Here is an 18,596-nt window from a genome sequence, read left to right as displayed (position 1 = left end):
ACTTTTGACAGAGCCCCCCGTTTGACGAAGTGGAGCCATTGATGGCGTTCTTGTCATCAATGGGAGCTACAATACAAACTCCCATTGTGTTACGCCAGGCATCCTCAGACCCAACCAACCCGGTATTTCTGACCCCCGGGATTGGTCGAATGTCCTAGGGAAGGACAAGGTCGGCGACATCGGTCGACTGCCTCCATGTCCTATGGATACTCCGAGGGGCGAGGAATCGATTTACGTATCACGGGTTTTTGCTTGAAGCATGATTAGGGGGTCGGAAGGTCTTTGGCACCTCTTCTCCCGTGTTAATCACCAAGATCATCTTTGAAGATGAAAGCGACTCGGTTCCGAGAGGATCTACATTACCCCGCACCGTAACACGCCAGTATCTATAGGGAGTGTGTCCAACAAGTTTGGAGGAGGGCCGAGGATAGAGAAGAAGAAGAAGAGGGATGGAGGAGCTGAGAATGAAGAGGAGGAGGATGAGGATGCCTCCGAGGATGAGGAGGGCGTGACTGCTTTGATGCGATGCCTTCCGGAGGTGTTGGTTCGACGCCTTAACGCATGGCTATGCTTCATAGGGGCATCGTTCACTAAACACTATCTGCCTGATTGACCTCCGGACTCGACAGGCGACTATTCATCACAACTTCCGAGATCCGTACCCACGAGAGGATGAGAGATGGGAGCAGGCGGTGAGATGGAAGCCCGGCCCGTTTAGAGTGGATATGCTTGCACGCTTCCCACCTCATCTGGACTTCGGCTTCCGAGGACACAGCCTACGAGGCATGGCGTCGTCGACGAAGATCGACTATTTTTGGACCTTCCTCGGAGCCCGGGAGCCACCACTAGAGAGTGTGCCCTCCGCTACCGCGGTGGCCGCTTTGTTTAGAGAGTCCGAGGATTGATAGTAGTTGTTGTTTTATTTATTTTTGTTGTTTTATTGTAATGTAACTTTTATTTCCGTAATTTGAATTTTGTAGTGGTAATTCGAATGAAATTTTAATATAAGGGCCTATTTTCATTATGCATGGTTGTTTCATATTGACCCCACCTTCCCAACTTGTTTGGGGTGGTTTTATCAATTCAAGCATGATTTTTGTATAACCCTCAGATTAGAATTAATTGCGGAGTCAAGGTGAAAATATGGTTGTTTAGGCAGAAATATGATCAAGTATCATTGTAGGATGAAATCTAGATTAAATAGGTACATTCTATCATAAAATCAACCTAAAAGATCTGGGTTTGAATTAGAATCCGTGTTATGAGTTGTTTCCGTTTTCGAGTTTGGAAATTTTAGGATTTCCGAAACCTGCCCGTAATTAGTTTTGGCAACTTTCCGATCCTTTTTAGCAACTTTAAACCTATATAAACTTGATACAAACTATTCTCACAACTCACACTACACCTAAACTCCATCACTCACCCTTCACACCCGCGATTCCCACGTTTAGACTTCATTTTTGCAAATCTGCAGAACTTCGGGCGCCCAGCGCGCTTCAGTAGCGCTCTACACTTCTACACCCGACGAAAATTTTTACTTTCGGGCCTTCCATAGAAAGCGACTTCGCTTAAAACACTGAATTCCAAAATACTAAGAAGCGCCCAGCGCAAGTCAAGCGACCACCACTACTTACTGGAATTCCAAATTACAAAGAGCGCGACTCGCGCCCTAGTTGAACGCGCTCGCGCCCTGACTTCCGTGGACCAGAAATTTTCCAGTTTTTCGCGTAGTATCCGGATCTTTCGCAGCTATTCCAAAGCGTAATTTTGAGATGACATCTCCAACATTGATACCGGAACAGTCTTTTTTGAAGATTTGTTCCAAAGCACTACTTACGGTGCTTGGTTTCATGAGGTGATCACATCGCGTTGGTCGGAACCTCTTATGGTAAGACCGGTTGAACTTTATTCTCCAAAGACTTGCATCTTATTTTTATAATAACTCCATTTTCTTTGAGAGACCAGATTTTTGTTCTCCATCAACATTGACGATGAACCAATGGAAATTACCGTGTTCTTGCTAGCATTTGTTCTTGGACTTGCTATGCCCGCCGAGATACAAGACCCATGGTGCTATTAGATTCGATAATATGCATGTCTACACTTATGAGTCTTTGCACGAGGCTTATGGGGCAGGCATTTTCAGTATTGAGGACCAAAGGGGACTATAACGTTGCCACTTGGTAGCCCGTCCATGAACATAGGAACTATTATGTTTTGGATTATGCTAAACATTTTAGGGGAATGGCGTTTTCTTCTTCAATGAATGGCGCCACTTGCGGCGTTTTCCTTGCTTTAGCCAATGGGCGGTTCTATGACCTTCCCGGAACTTTGATGTCTAGTTTAGCACGAGCCCATACCATGAGGCATAAGTACCTTCTTATGCCCGTTCTAGTTTCACGTATTATGCTATGTTTCTTTCCCATTTTTTGTACACGCTTTCCACGGATTGGATTAGGGTAGACACGGTGCGACCCCACCAATAGTATTATTCGATCTTTCCGTGCAATGACTTGGCAAGGGTGGCGGATACAACCTCACCAGGTTGCACCCTACACCCCATCGACCAAGTGGCACTTAATAGGTTAGCAACCATAGATGATAAATGGCGTGAAGCCCGGCAAATTATCATAGCATGGCAGATCGCCTGAAGGAACCTCACTTCTTTATAGAAGTGGAGGATGACGAAGATGACGAATAACAAATGGAGAGTGGAGGTAAGTTTTAGTTTCATTAGTGTCGGCTTATGTCCCAAGCAATTTCATTCTTTTAACCCCATAATGGGTAGAACTTCGTTAGAGTTGAGTCAGTTTATTTCCTATATTAGTGCTCTAACCTTCTTTTGCGGATGTTCCCGAATTTCACGCTTCAATGGTGGTTTTTTTACTACCCTTTTTATTTAAATGCTTTGAGGACAAAGCATGCTTTTTGTTTGGGGGGCATAGAAACACGTGTAATTAAGACATCCGCTAGGATATAAATATGTATAATATGCATTTGTTTTCTAGTAAAATTTCAAAAATTTATAAATATAAATAAATAAGTTATGATATACACTTAGGAATATTGGTATTGTTTCTTTCTCTATGCTCTTAACAATCTAGAAGTCTCACATAGCTTTTGCATCGAATAATTGTTAGAAACTTAGGTTAATATGTAGGTAATAACCTTTGCATCTATCTATAAATATATTACATGAGTATCTATGATTGTTTGGCAAGAAGTTTCTTCGAAATCTAGGCTAGAGTACTTATTCTACAAATCCTCGTGAGAATATAGCCTAAAAGCCTTATATGAGTGAAACAATTGAGAAATGACACAAGGGAGAAGTAAAATCTAGATAGAGAAATCACACGTCCACTTGCTTGATCACTAAACCATATCCTAAAAGCGAAATTTAGGCCCTATTTGGATCGATATAGCCGAAAATTCAAACCTATGAATTATTTTCCGCTAGTTAAGCCCCTTTGAGCCTTTCATTAGCCCTTCCATAAACCACAATTCCTTTACCCTGTTACAAAAAAAAAAAAAAAAAACAAAATAAAAAAAAAATATATATATATAAAAAAATCAACCTACCCAATTTAGAATAAGTCCGAGAATAGAATGAATGGAGAAAGAAGAAGAAAAAACCTCGTGTAAACAAAAAGTTAGTTAGTGCTTGAGGAAAATAAAAGAAAATAAGTTTCCATCCAAGAAAAAAAAAAAATAGAAATAAAATAAAAACTCCAAAAATAGAATAAAAGGGAGTCAAAAGCCAAAGAAAAAAAAAAAAAATGGGCTAGGGATGGAAACAAAGTGTAGAAGCAAAAAGTAAATAACAAGGTTTTCTCTAGTTACATAATATGAAGACTCTATTATCTCGGACTTGTCCTTTAGAATATCCATTTCCTTCCTTCTTAAACCATCTCCTAATCCCCAGTAACACCTAATAAAGACCTCTAGCTCAATTAGGAATAGGTTAGTGTGATAGTAAGTGGCGGATGTGTTTGATCGACTCGAACTTCTGTGTGTGTCATTGAGATTGTAAGGTAAAGTGTGCCCAATCGCATTACACCGGGAGTAGCTAAAACTTGAGTGGAAAAATCAGTGTTGTTTCTTGACTATTATTGTGAGAACCTACTTAAGGGCGCTATTCCGAGTTCTCGAGAAAAAACACGCTAAACATTTTATAGTACTACTCATTGTGTATATGTTTATTGTAGATGATAGATTATTATGCATATATTAGCTTAGGTTTTGACTTGGTTATTCTTGTTCATAGCTAGTGAGGCGATAGATAATTTGGAGCATGAATAAAGGAAACAATAGTTTTATTTTCTTAGTCGTTGTAGTATAGATGAAGTTTGTGAGTACCTTCACTAGAAAACTCTCACGAGGCTATAACTTCGTCCACTAGGGAATTCCTAGTGGTTTAAGGCCTTGTTGCATATGGTCAATGCAATCGCACTCAACAAAAAAAGCGAGATTAGGTAGAACTCCATTTTGGTCACTTATTCTAATTTCTCATCTTTGCTTGAGGACAAGCAAAATCTTTGTTTGGGGTGGTTTGATAAGAGCCCAAAACTATAGTTTTAACCCCTTAATAATCATACTTGTTAGACCAATTATGTGAATAATAAGTAAGAGTTAATCTTGATTACGTGTTTTTATGCATTTCGGGCTTCAAAGTCCATTATGTGCGAAATGTGCCACTTTCAAGAGATAAAGGAGCAAAAGTCAGCAGAACTTCCGAATGCCATATCTTTGGACTCAAACCTCGGATTGAGGCCTACCTTATGTCAAAACGACCGGCTCGGAAAGAGCTTTGCAATGGTCTAAGCCTTGACCTAATCAGAGGAGCAGAAGTGGACGAAAAGTCTGTGGAAGCCAACTGCAGCTGAAGAGGCCTTTTTGGACTGAAAGAATTGGGTTTTGGGCCTGATTCTCTGGCCCAAAACATGGCTCCAAGCCCATGCACGATTTTTGGATCTGGATGTATAAAAACAAAAGCTTGACTCAGTGTTAATGGCAATCAATGGCAGTTAGGTTAGGTAGATAGCTTAGAATAGAAAGTAGCCATTAAAATAGCTTCTAGATCTAGATTTAATTGTTTTATTTAATTAGTTTCAAATCCTTTATTAGATTAAACCTTTGGATCTTGTTCTTCATTTGATTAGATCAATAAAGTAGTATTTTTTATCAATTTCAATTTTGTCATTTCCATTTCTAGATCTAATTTCAATTCTTGTTCTTATGTCATTTTAGTCATTAATTTAGATTTCATTATTGTTTAAATTAGTAAATTTTAATGCTTATTATTATGTGTAGTTTTAATTTAAATGGAAATGATTGCGGAATGATTCAAGGCTAAACCTCCATTAGAGGGGGTTGAGAAGCCTTGATGAAAGCTTGATTCCGTTTATCGTAGAGTCGTCGTAATTTCTATTCCACGAGAAATAATTAGTTCACCATGAGAATGGGTTTAATTGTTCACATGCTAGTTATTAATTGGTAGAAATGCCATGTGTAATTAGGGATTAGGAAGAACCGCTTTGTTCTGCGTGAGCATTCAATTCGGATTCTGACGACTTCGTCGTTAGTGGATTAAGTTGAGTTAAGGTGGAATCAATCCCCTCAACTCCTTATCATAGAATCACGATAGCATTCTCATAGTTGTCGATAATCGACTAGTTGCATCTTGTGGGTAGTTGCACCATAGTTTAGTTGCCCCTTCGTAAAAGCTCTCATTGGCTTTAAGTAGAGTATTGAGACTAGAATACAAGCATACGGAAGGACTAAGAGTGGAACGAACTTCCTACTCCACTTTATCTCATAGGATTGAGAGTAGAAAACTTTGATAAACGCTCTAACAAAAGATAGTTTAGTTTACTTACGTTGTGAATTCATCGTTCATTTCGTAGGTAAACTATTCATTTCACTCTTATCACTTGCCTTTCCCTTTTCCACTTTTCTTGTTCCAAGGAGCCTTCCTCTTTTTGGAGTTGACAACATTTGCTTCAGTTTGAACAACAGGCTTTTCATTTAGAAGCCTTTGTTCCTCAAGCTTACATTTCCTTTGCACCTGTGCAAAGTTTGTGATACTGTCGTCATGCGTCAAGATAAGACGAAATTGTTCCCAAGTTTTAGGTAAAGACCTAATGACAGCTTGAATTTGTTGTTCATTTGACAGGACCTGTCCTGCTTGGGCTAACTCAGCAACTATGTTTCTCATCACCGTGCAATGTTGTGTCATAGAGGTATGGGGCAGCTTGATAAATTTGTCAAAGCTCATTTGTAGCCTCCTCAGCTGTGCAGTAGTCGTACCCCCAAGGTCCGCCTTTACTGCTTCCCATAGCTCTTTAGCCGATCCAAGGCCATCATACCGCATCATGAAGTCATTCCTCATGGTGCCAAGTATGGCAATTTGGGCAACATTATCTTTGCTTGTATACTCATTGTACTTTTTAAGTACAAAGCAAGATAAGCGACTTGTGTTAATCCTTCAAATGGGTTTACGCTCTTGTCCTCTCGGTTATTACATCAATGACCTTCCTATCTGCCGGGAATTAGCCTAACTTTCCTAGACCAAAGTTCGTAATTCTTATCGTTTAACAAGTCCTTTTCAGGTAGCATCGTAAACGGGGATTTTCCATCGGTGCCATTCTATCAAGTTTGAATTCCAAAAATAAGATACTACGAATAAGAATCATCTCTTAAATTAAATCTAAGTAATCCACATTTTCACATATGAGATGATCATGATAATCTACTAGCATGATTCTAGCCATTAAATAAAATCAATGCATTTGACTATCAATAACATAGAATATGCAAAAAATCTACTACTTAAATTTCCATTTCATAAAATTGTTTCTACAAAAAAGAGTTTCCTATCTTTCAAAAAACAATGTAGAACTAAACAGAGCTAGTCAACCATGAACATAGAAGCGTCCTGGGTGCCCAGGGGAGTCATCCTCATCCTCACAGTCACTATCAGCCATTTGAAAATTACTAGCCACTTCCTCTGTTTCCCCGTGAGGTGGGAAAATAAACCCTGATGACACATCATATGGATTTGGTTCCTTAGCATCGTCCCATAATCGATGTAGGAGAGATTTAAGTGGTCGAGCCTCATTCCTATCCCGGTCAGGATTTGGGGCTCTTTGGTGTATATTCTTACGTGATGGTGGCTCTGTCTTTATCTTATCGATTTCAAGACGATTACTCTTGAAAGTTCTCCTATATTGTTTAGCGATCATGCGTTTCTTGGAAGCCCGCCTCCCAAGATCCGGTTCGATTTTCCTACAAGTTTGGTCATGTGACTTAGGCATTGTGCCTTAGTTTTCATATATTTGTTGATAGAAAACAAACAATTTTATATACATGCAATAGTAAAAATCCAGATTCAAATAATTCTTGCATGGTAAAAAATAAACATCCTAATGTCAATTTTTAATTGTGGAAAAATACATGTGAAAAAAAATCCTAAAATTTATAGAGAAATAATCTCGAAATAAATTTCCATGTAAAAATTTCTAAGAAAAAAAAAAAATTTCCTAGAAAAAATTTCCACTAATTATTTCCCATAAATAATTTATTTTGCAAAAATTAAGCAATATCTAATTAATTTTAAACAACCTAATTATTTAAAAATTAATTAAAAGATTTTGAAAAAAACGCAGTTTTCAAAAATTGTAGATCACAAGATCAAAACCGCAAACAAAAGCATGCAAACGATAGAAAACTAGCTCGATGCCAATGTAGGATTTTATCGATATCTCATGCATGATTCCTACGATATATACAATTACGTTATACCACATGCATAAAATAGCGCTAAATGAAATGAAGATCGTGCCTTGGTCACAAACTTTCAATTTGAAGTTCCAAGCTTTGATCTACGGGAGAAGATGTTCTTGGGACACTCAAGATCTTCTTCTTCTTAACTTTCTTTGAGTCAAGTTCCAACCTCGAACGGAAGCAACCTTTTTCACGAACCAAGAACCAAGAAACCCGACAATGGTTAGGGAGGATACCACCTATGGAATCTCCACAAAATTACCGGCTTTCTACTTTAAAAATGTTGGAGGTCGCCATTAAAGGAGAGAGAACTTTTCTTGTTGTTGGGATGATTAATATGTGAGAGGTGGGGGTCTATTTATAGAGGTTCCCACCTCCTCAATATTGGATAGGATAAGTCTTATACTCATTTAATATCGAGATAGGATAGAGTCCTATACTCATCTAATATCGGATAGGATAGAGTCATATATCTTTCATCTAATATCGGATAGGATAGAGTCATATACTTCATCTAATATCGATAGGATAGAATCTATACTCATCTAATATCTGATAGGATAGAGTCCTATACTCATCTAATATCAGATAGGATAGAGTCCTATACTCAGTGGTTTATCCTTATCTTGGTGGGCGTCTATCCAACCTTATTTCCAACACTAACCCTTACATATGCGTGGCGGTCCTCTCGTTTTCTTGGTTATACACGGTTATTCTATTGTAGTTCATCTGTAAGAGTGCTAACAATTGTTTGAAAAGTACTTGCTACTTTGTAAACTCTGTATGATAAGCTATTTATATTTCCTTTTTGTTTCGAAATGTTGAGAGTGAGCCAACTTATGTCTTTGTAGGGGTCTAAATGGAAAGAGAAAGCAGAAAAGTTTTAACAGGAACTACGTACAACGTTGCTACAAAGCTCAGGCTCGATTATCTGAGCAGCTTGCGGTGGAAGTCGCAGAATCCAGAACTTCTAAGACAATAGCACAAGAGAAAGAAGCAATTATAGCTGATCTACAGAAAGAGGTCACTCAAGCAATGTCATATATTATCGTATATCTGTATTAAAAGGGAGATGTGTCTGAGAAGCCGCTATGTTTTGTTGCATGATCGAGCTTATAGGTACATGTTGCAGGGAGGAATTGTCTAGACTTGGTCGTAACTGAGAATGGGGCACTGAGAGCACAACTAGAAGAAGCGGTTATAAAAGCTAAAAATGCAGAAGCTGGAAACAAGATGTTGATCGATCGCTGGATATTGCAAAAGATGTAGGATGCTGAACGCTTGAACGAGGTATTTCAATTTTTTTCTTGAATCGGGTCATATGAATTATGAAAGCCGTTAATTAATTGTGTGTTTCTTCTGTCGTAGTAGTCTATGTAATATTCCGTTCTGCTTAATCCTGTTTTATGATGTTTTCTGTCTAATACTACATTGGTTCGTGTTTGGTATAGGTATGACATGTAGCTTAAAAATTTGGGTAAAAGTTTAATATATTGATGTTTTTACCTGATGGAATGATACATCAAAATACATAGCGTAATATGGCTCATTACGCTTTAGTTTGCAAATGTTTTTCAATAGGTTCCAGCGATCTGTGTTTGATGCTTATATGGACTGAGATTGTTAGAAAAATATGTTACTTATAAAGACAATCATTCTCTATTCCACTTTTTAAAGAGGCGTGAGGAGCTGCTGGTTAAGCCGTTTGTGCCCTTCTATTTTGTCTTTTTCTGATTTTGTTTCCTTGGTCCCACTGCCCCACCTAAAACAAAGCAAACCCTTCGCACCTCCAGCACCAGTTGTTTATTTTTTTTATTGTACTGAAGGGCCCACAAATCTATAAAATCAGAAAAAAGAAGTGTATTATACCCATCGTGCGTCGCACGTGCACGGTACTAGTTTTATATAAACCGCCTCAATAGTTTAACATGTACCTCAAAAAAAGTACAAAAAGTACAAAAGAAAAAAAAAAAGGTGTTGAGGTAACATGATACCCCTGACACGAATGGGTCAAACTAATCTCGACAGCTGTTACTTTGTTTAAGAGAGTGGGGTGGGGTAATTATTGTATGTTTCTTTGGGATTTAATGTAAAATATGGGACTCAAACTCATGTAAGTGGGCCAGGTTATGTGGGTAACTGATAGAACTTGGAATTGGGCTAGGAAATCTCGTTCCTATTTCTTTTGAACTATTTTACATTTTTTTTTAAATGAAAAATAACTAAAAAGGATATCAAATTTTACATATTTTGACAATATGGAGACTAAACTTTTTTTCTTGACAGTTTGGGGATCAAACTATTTGATTTTTGTAATGTAAGAACTTCCGTCAAATTTCTCTAACACCGTTTATAATTTTTATTAATTTTTATTTTATAAATTAATACAAATGAAAATTAATTTGTAATGTTGAAAAAAAATTAATATAAATTAATTTGTAATGTTGAAAAAACTTAATATAAATTTTCTAATTTGCAATGCTGAAAAAAAAAATACAAATTAGAAACGGTGTTAGAGAAATTTGACGGAAGTTTCTACATTGCAAAAATCAAACAGTTTGGTCCCCAAACTGGAAAAAAAATTTGGTCCCCATATTGTCAAAAGGTGTAAAGTTTGATACCCTTTTTAATCGTTTTTCGTTTTTTAAATGGGTTTTTTGCAATTAGTCTTCTTCTTTTAATTCTTTTTGAACTTTCAAAGTAACCTTTAAGCATTTTTTCTACATTCCCCTTCACTTAAGTTCAGATTCTAAGACACAAAACTGCTTATTGTAAGTCTTTGATTAGCTTATTTTTAAACTTATATATTTCTTCCATATCAAAAAGACTTCTTGTACAAAGTGGACAATTTGATGCAACATGTACATATTGCATCCAATTCTATGTGAACAAAGTGGATACACATGTTGCATCCAGTTTTTCTTTTTTTCTTTTTTTTTTTGGGTAGAAAATGGATGCAGCATCTTTGAAAATAAATAAAGTGTATTCATAATCCATGTTGCATCTGGTTTTGATACTATCTTCTTTTTTAATGCTAAAGAAGACCAAGTGCTTAATTTAAAGGCTATCCTTATGTGGTTTGGCGCGGTCTCAGGGTTGCATGTTAATCTGAGTAAGACTAACCTATATGGAGTGAATGACATCCCCAATTTAGATGCATTGGCCATGATTTTGGGCTGTAGGACTGGTTCGTTACCATCATCATATCTCGGGTTACCGTTAGTTGCTGGGGTATAAGGCTAAAAGTGTTTGGAACCCAGTCATTGGAAGATGCAGCAAAAGACTAGCTATTTGGAAACGCAAATATTTGTCAAAAGGAGGTAGGATTATCCTTATCAAGTCCACACTTGCTAGTATGCCCATCTACTTTCTTTCTCTACTCATTATTCCAGTATCGGTGGCTGAATTACTTGTGAAAATGATGAGAGACTTTCTTTAGGTACGACAAATGAGGTGCATCGTTATCATTTGATATCTTGGGAAAGATTGTGCCTTCCAAAACAGTATAGTGGACTTGGTTTTAGACGTATTCGAGATGTGAATGCCTCTTTGCTTTCTAAGTGGATTTGGCGTTTCTATAGTGAAGAAGAGGATTTGTGGAAAGATGTGATCAGGGATAAATATGAAGTTGTCGGAATAGGATGGTTCACTAAAAAAGTCAGCCACTCACATGGATGCAATCTTTGGGAAGGAATCATGAACCATAAAGATATGGTGGAGAGAAAGTTAAGTTTCAAGCTTGGAAATGGAGAAAGAATTATGTTCTGGGATGATAAGTGGTGCTCGCAAATGCCTCTAAAAGAACGTTTCAAAGATTTGTATGTCATTTCTAGTAACAAGTTTGGGACTGTTCAGTAACATATTATATGGGATAATGGTGTACAGTCGTGGGATCTGAAATTTAGAAGGAATTTGTTCGATGGAGAGCTACTACAAATATATGAGTTTCTGGATTTGCTTGCTACTCAAAGGGTTAATGAAGATCATGACAAATGGAAGTGGTTAGGAAAGGTTCAACCGTTTACTCCGAAGTCAATGTTTGAGTTGATCGAGGAAAAAAGGATACAAGCTTTGCACTTGGGAGGCCTTAATTTTCCATATAGCAAAGTTTGGAATAATAGAGTTCCAACCGAAGTCTCATTCTTTGTTTAGGTTTTATGCTGAGGGAGGACCTTGACGTACAATAATCTTCGATAGAGAGGCAAAATCCTAGTCAACAGATGTGCCATGTGTACTAAGGAGGAGGAAACCATTCAGCACTTGTTCATGGATTGTGAAATAACACAAATAATATGGGATTATTTTATGCATTCTCGTAAGTGTCATGGTGACGCATCACAAGGTCTGATGGGGCAGTTCAATTGCAAGCCAGATGGTAGAATCTCCACTGTCGGTCTGATACTGGCAAAGGTTATAGCTCACGTAGTTACATGGTCCATATGGTTGGAACGCAATTGTCAAACTTTCGATGATGACTCTAGGGATGTCCAACAACTTATTGTCAAATGTAAAACACTTATGTGGGCATGAGTGTCTTTCTTACCTAGTGTTAGAGGTTTGAAATTTGAAGACCTCATTTTTAGATGGGAGTCTGCGGTTGAGGGGTAGCATTTATATGTAATTCTAGTAGTGTGAACCTCTCACACTACATCTTCATTATTATTAATATAAAATGTTGTTTTGCTGATAAAAAAAACGTTTCTTTAGAAAAAGGATGCAACATCGATTTTTGATCCATTTTAAGTGAAGAAATCTTGATGACTTGTGCATGTTGCATCCCAAAATCTAAAGACTTATAAACATGAAACTTTTTAACTACTCTAGATATAAGAAAATAGTATCTAAAAGTCTAGAATATATTGAAAAATGATAATAGCAAAGTTATTTTTTACATAGGGGTGGCTGGCTGATAAGAGCCCAAAACTGTAGTTTTAACCCCTTAACAATCATATTTTTAGACCAATTATGTGAATAATAAGTAAGACTTAATACTGATTACGTGTTTTTATGCATTTCAGGTAGGGGTGCAGATGGATAGCCGAATATCCGAATCCGATTCGCATTCGTATTCGAAAAATAGGATATTATCCGAAATTTTCGGATATCGGATTAGGATTCGGATAAATTTTCACATCCGAACATATTTCGGATACGGATACGGATGCTGGTACTATCCGTCGGATAATATCCGAATCCGATTTAATTAATATAAATATATTATTATATTAAAAATATAAAATATAAATACAAATTTAATTTACTTTAGGGTTTTTATCTTTCTCAAACGACAAAACAAATCAAACCAAATCTCAATTCTCAACGCCTTGAACCGCCAACCACCACCACTCAAATTCTCAAATTTCAAATTTCAAATTCTCAACGCCAAGAACCCAACCAACCACCACCAGGCACCACCACTCCTCTTCTTCTTCCTCCAAAGCACCACCACTCTTCAACACACAAAGGTATGTCAAATACTCAAATTCTCAAATCGACAATATCGTCAAAAGTGGTAGATTCTTTCACATCTCACTATCTCAGATTTGTCACTTCTAAACTTTCTTGCTTTTGCTTGGGAACTTTTACCTGCAGTATAGAAAATGGAAAAAAAAAATGTTACTAATCGAGATTTACGAAAGTTCACTCTGTTCAACAAGTAATAACTAGCACATGGGTGATAACTAGATGTTACTAATCGAGATTTGTAGTTGATATGCATTTCTCAGTAAATGACAGAGCATGAACACAATGACTAACAGAGCTACTACAATTAATAACGAGATTTGTAAATCGAGATTTGTAGATTTCCTTCAATGAAATTACTAAGAACAATGCATACACACATATAACTAACAGAGCTACTACAAGTAATAACGAGATTTGTACTTTTGTAGAAACTATAGCTATGAACCTTGTTCTGAAAATATGGTTCTCTCTCTCAGTATCATTTTTTTTTGAAATATGGTTCTCTCTTGAAATGAAGTTTGACAAGTTGTTCTCTCTCAAGATCATTTTTTTTGAAGAATTTTTTGAATTTTCAATTTTGAAGAATCTAGAAGTGTTGTCATCCGTTCCGTCTTTAATATTGACTCTATTTATTGTATTATCTAGGTGGAAATGGCTACCCCAACCCCAAGCGGCTTTGCATCACTCCTTCACCTAGTGGTAGTGTGAGCCATACGCCTATCAACGAGCCTCACGCCTATTGATGCGATCTCTGCTGCCGCTAGTATATCGTCGGATGAAGAAACGACTCCTGGCTGAAAGTCTTCGATCCATTGAAAGGTAAACGTTCAAAAGTGTGGCTAGAGTTTGAAATTAAAAAATTAGGAGATGGAGCCTCTAAAGCTTATTGTAAACATTGCAAAAAGAGTTTTGATCCTAGTAGTAAGTTGGGTACTACGCATTTGAGAAATCATTTGAAAGCTTGCAAGATAAAGAAACGTTCTACTTTGGGTCAAAAGCTTTTGTGTAATTCATTTAGCGCAAATGAAGCTCCAAAATTAGCAAGTTGGAAATATGACCCACGTACAAGTAGACTTGACTTTGCACGCATGGTTGCTAAGCATGATCACCCTTTTCTTATGGCTGAGCATGAATACTTTAGAGTTTTCATAAATGGTATTTGTCTTATGTTCAAATGGGTCTCAAGAACCACTGTTCGAGAGGATGTCATGCAACTTTACAATGAGTCAAGAACTGAGTTACAAGATTTTTTTGATAAGTTGCCATCAAAAGTTAGTTTTACAACTGATATGTGGACCCCTGACTATCAAAATATTGGTTATTGTTGTGTTACTTGTCATTATATTGATGATGAGTGGGTGTTGCGGAAAAAAATCATTGCTTATCTTACTGTTCCTACGCCACATAGTGGTGTTGTTCTTAGTGAGGTTATCAAGGCTCAAGCGTTGGCATGGAATGTTGATAGAAAGTTATTTGCTATAACCGTTGATAATGCTTCTAACAATAATACTATGGTAGTGGAGCTCAAGGATTGGCTTAAGAGGAAAGGGGTTTTATGTCTTGATGGTAGTTTGTTTCATGTAAGATGTAGTGCCCATGTAGCGACACAGTTTACGAGGGCCGCGGGTATGGCGGATGAGGGAGTCGGGAAGAGAGCAGGGTGTGGGATGACGGACAGGCTACGTGAGGCAGTGGACAGAGAAGTCAAGTATGGAGGCCGAGGGACGAGGACAGATAGGGGAGAACCGCGGCACGAAAGGTCAGCTGACATGGAATCGAACCATCTGAGCACGTGCCTGGCAGGGGAAAGGGTGAAACCCTAACGTCGTACGAGAACATAACACATGGCAGTCCAGAGGCCACAAGATGAGTGGACAGATGGAGGGCCCAGGGGAGAGGGGGGGATTATAAATAGAATAGTAGAGGAGGAGAAGAGGTAGGTCACAACATTTGGCGCCGTCTGTGGGGAGAGAAAAGAAAGAGAGAATAAGAAAAAATAGTGAGATGCCAGCAAAAAGAAGAGTGGGGCGACCAAAAAGGCGGCGGTCCCCGGAGGGGCGATGGAGTCAACAAGAAGCGGAGGGGAGGAGCGGGATAGGGAAGAGACAATAATGTCTGGAGCGGAGGAAGCAAGGTTGTTGCATGAGGAAATATCGAGGTTGAGGGAGGAAAATGAGGGGTTGAGAAGGGAGAAAGAAACAATAGAGGAGTCGGAGAGGGAGGTGTCTAGAGCAGAGAAAGAGGAGGAAGGGGGGGATCGGATGGAAGAACAAATGGGGGTGGGGCTCACTAAGGAACAAGTCAGGGAAATGATAGCCAACGATCCAAGGCTAGCTTGGGGACGCGGACCAAGGGAGCGGGAGGAGCCGCAAGTCGTGGTGGCGGGTTGAATCGTGAACCCACTGGCAGATTTGATATGGAAGTCGGAAGTGCCGAAGAGGTTCAATCAGCCAAGGTTTGAGAGGTATGATGGAACGGGAGACCCAGCGGACCACATTCATCATTTCCGGCAGCAGATGCCGTTGTGGCAAGAGTCGCGGTATGACGGACTAAGATGTATGATGTTCCCGGCAAGCTTAAAAGGGGGAGCATCCGATTGGTATTACAGGTTACCTTCGAAGAGTATTAATAACTTTCAGGAGTTGGAGCAAGCGTTCATTGATCACTTCATACACCAAAAGAAGCGGGTGGTGGACATCGCGGCCTTGTTCAACGTAAGGCAGAGGTCTGCGGAATCGGTGAGAGATTTCTTGTGTAGATTCAAGGCGGAGACTTTGAAAGTGGAGAATCTAGACGAAAGGACGGCGGTGATAGCTTTCGAGAGAGGGTTGCGCCCGGGAACTAGGGTACATGAATCGGTAGCAAAGAATGAGATAGCAACTCTGCAGGACTTATATCCGAGGGTGGAAAAGTACATCAGGTATGAGGACACCATGCAGAAGGAGGTGAGAAGGCCAGGAAAGGCGGTGTTATCGTTGGATAGAGCAGAGGGGCGTCGGCAATATGAACCCTCTGACAAAGGGGCCAGTGGATATCGAAGGTATTCATCGCGGCCCGAGAGGGGCCGCGAAGAGGCTAGAGGGGAAGGTCGAGACAAAAAGCTTTACCGCAAGGAAGAGCAAGTGCCACCAATAAGCCGTTGAAGCGAAATACTACCGCCGATTCCCGAAATCGCAAGGGTATGAGGGTCCGCGAACCAAGCCAGTGGAGGTGCAAGGCAGACCTTATTGTGCTTATCATCAAATACACAATCACGAGACGGACGGCTGCTATGCGTTAAGGTGGTTAATTCAGAGGATGATAGCAAGGGGATTATTGAAAGAGTTTGTAGCGGAAGGGACAAAGGGGAGCGGCCTACCCAGGAAAGGATACTAGGAACGATCAACGTGATCTTGATGGGAGATATTGAGCCATAATGCACACCGCGACGGGGATAAAGCGGCGGCGAAAGCATACAGCAAAGTACATGAGACAGCCAGGGCGATCAGCGACGAGGTCTGAAGTCGCAAAAGGAAGGAAGAAAAACATCACGTTCACCGACGCGGACCTCCGAGCTATTGACTCCCCGCATGAGGACGCGTTGGTGGTCACGGTGACTATGGGAAATTACATAGTAAAGAGAGTGTTGGTGGATTGCGGCAGTGCTGTGGATTTACTGTTTAGAGGGGCAATGGAAGAAATGAACATAGACAGGAAGCAACTGAGGCCCTCGCCAACAAATTTGTATGGGTTCAACTGGAGCATGACGGAACCCTTGGGGGAGCTCTTGCTCCCAGTGACTGCGGGACCGGTTACGGTGTTTTCAAGGTTTAAGGTGGTGGATGCCGACTCGCAGTACAACGCCATCCTGGGGAGGAGATGGATTCACGAGATGAAAGCAGTTCCCTCCACTTACTATCAAGTGATTCGGTTCCCTACCTCGACCGGGGTATACGAGGTCCGCGGGGATCAGGTGTCGGCAAAAAATAGCCACCAGAGTACAGTGAAGAGGTTGATCCGCGGTCGAGGAAAGAGACCTCGCGGTCCGGGAAAGAGGCGGCATAGCAATTCTGATGTGCCGTCGGAGGGATCGACGGAGTTAGAAGAAGGACAGAAGACTTTGGATGAGATAGAGGTAGTAAACTTGGGGGGGAACGGTGAAGAGAAATTCACATCAGTAGGGTCCAGTTTGTCTGAGGAATGGAAGACCAAATTAATACGGTTCTTATCTGCTAACCAAGATGTATTTGCCTGGATGATCGAGGAAGTCACCGGATTGGACCCGGAGTTCGTATGTCATAAGTTACATATGAGGGGGGACGCGAAACCAGTAAGACAGAAGATGCGAGGGATTAGACCAAGGTACGCCGAAGGAATTCGCGAAGAGGTCGCGAGATTGAAGGGGCGGTATAATAATGAGAGGTGTCCTTTACCGACCGGTTGTCGAATGTGGTAGCGGTACCTAAGAAGAATGGCAAGGTGCGGATGTCGCGTCGACTTCCGCGGGCGTTAATTGAGTGTCCCAAAGATAGCTACCCCATGCCGAGAGTAGACGAAATGGGTGGATAGAACGGCGGGGTTTAAAGTGTTTTCTTTCATGGATGCATCAATGGGATATAACCAGTGGCAATGTATGGGCGGATCGGGAAAAAGACAGCCTTCGTGGGTGGAAGGTGGGACATATCTTGTTACACAAGAATGCCGTTTGGATTGAAGAACGCCGGGGCCACATTTCAGCGGCTAGGGGAAAGATGTTCGAAAGCAAGATCCGAAAGGGATTGAGATTTACATAGACGACATGGTGGAGAAAGAGCATGTCGGAGGAAGAGCATCTAGAGGGTTTGAAAGAGACATTTAGAATACTGCGGTTGTACAATTTAAAACTTAATCCAGAGAAATGCGTTCGGGCGTCACTACGGAAAGTTCTTGGGATACATAGTTACTCACCGGGAATAGAAGCCAACCCCAAACGGATAAGGGCCCCTAGTGGAGATCTGCCCTCGCCTCGGGATGTCAAGGAGGTCGCGAGAGACTTGCGGGAAGGGTCGCGGCTTTGAATAGATTCATCTCGAAGTCGCCGGATAAGTGTAGGCCGTTAGATCGGCTCTTCGAGGAATACGCTGGATTTTTGAATGGACCCCGAGTCGAGAGAGGCGTTCAAGAGTTAAAGGGTTATTTATGTAAAGGCCCTATCTTTGTCGCGACGAACGAGGGGAGAAGTTGTACTTATATTTGGGGGTCACGGAATATACCATTAGTTCGGTACTAGTCGAAATTGTGGGTAAACCGGAAAAGCGGTATACTTCCAAAGTAAAACATTCTTTGGAAGCCGAGACCCGAATATAGCGAATAATAGAAATATGCCTTGG

The 18,596-nt window shown here is 40.0% G+C and overlaps 1 protein-coding gene across 1 annotated transcript; it reads left to right on the top strand.

Moving 5' to 3' along the window:
- The first annotated feature begins 16,714 nt into the window (after window positions 1-16,714).
- LOC147493981 (uncharacterized) lies at window positions 16,715-17,683 on the top strand. Its single transcript, XM_086567998.1, has one exon. It carries the CDS (start codon window positions 16,715-16,717, stop codon window positions 17,681-17,683), a length of 969 nt encoding a protein of 322 aa, XP_086424124.1.
- Window positions 17,684-18,596: the final 913 nt, after the last annotated feature.

The sequence above is a fragment of the Coptis chinensis genome, chromosome 6 (genome assembly GCF_015680905.1).
Source record: "Coptis chinensis isolate HL-2020 chromosome 6, ASM1568090v1, whole genome shotgun sequence".
In the NCBI taxonomy this organism is placed as follows: Eukaryota; Viridiplantae; Streptophyta; class Magnoliopsida; order Ranunculales; family Ranunculaceae; genus Coptis; species Coptis chinensis.
This window is presented reverse-complemented; position numbering and strand designations above follow the sequence as displayed.

Bases quoted from the DNA above. Each gene is read 5' to 3' on its own strand.
- LOC147493981 (XM_086567998.1), top strand. From the start codon at position 16,715: ATGAGACAGCCAGGGCGATCAGCGACGAGGTCTGAAGTCGCAAAAGGA.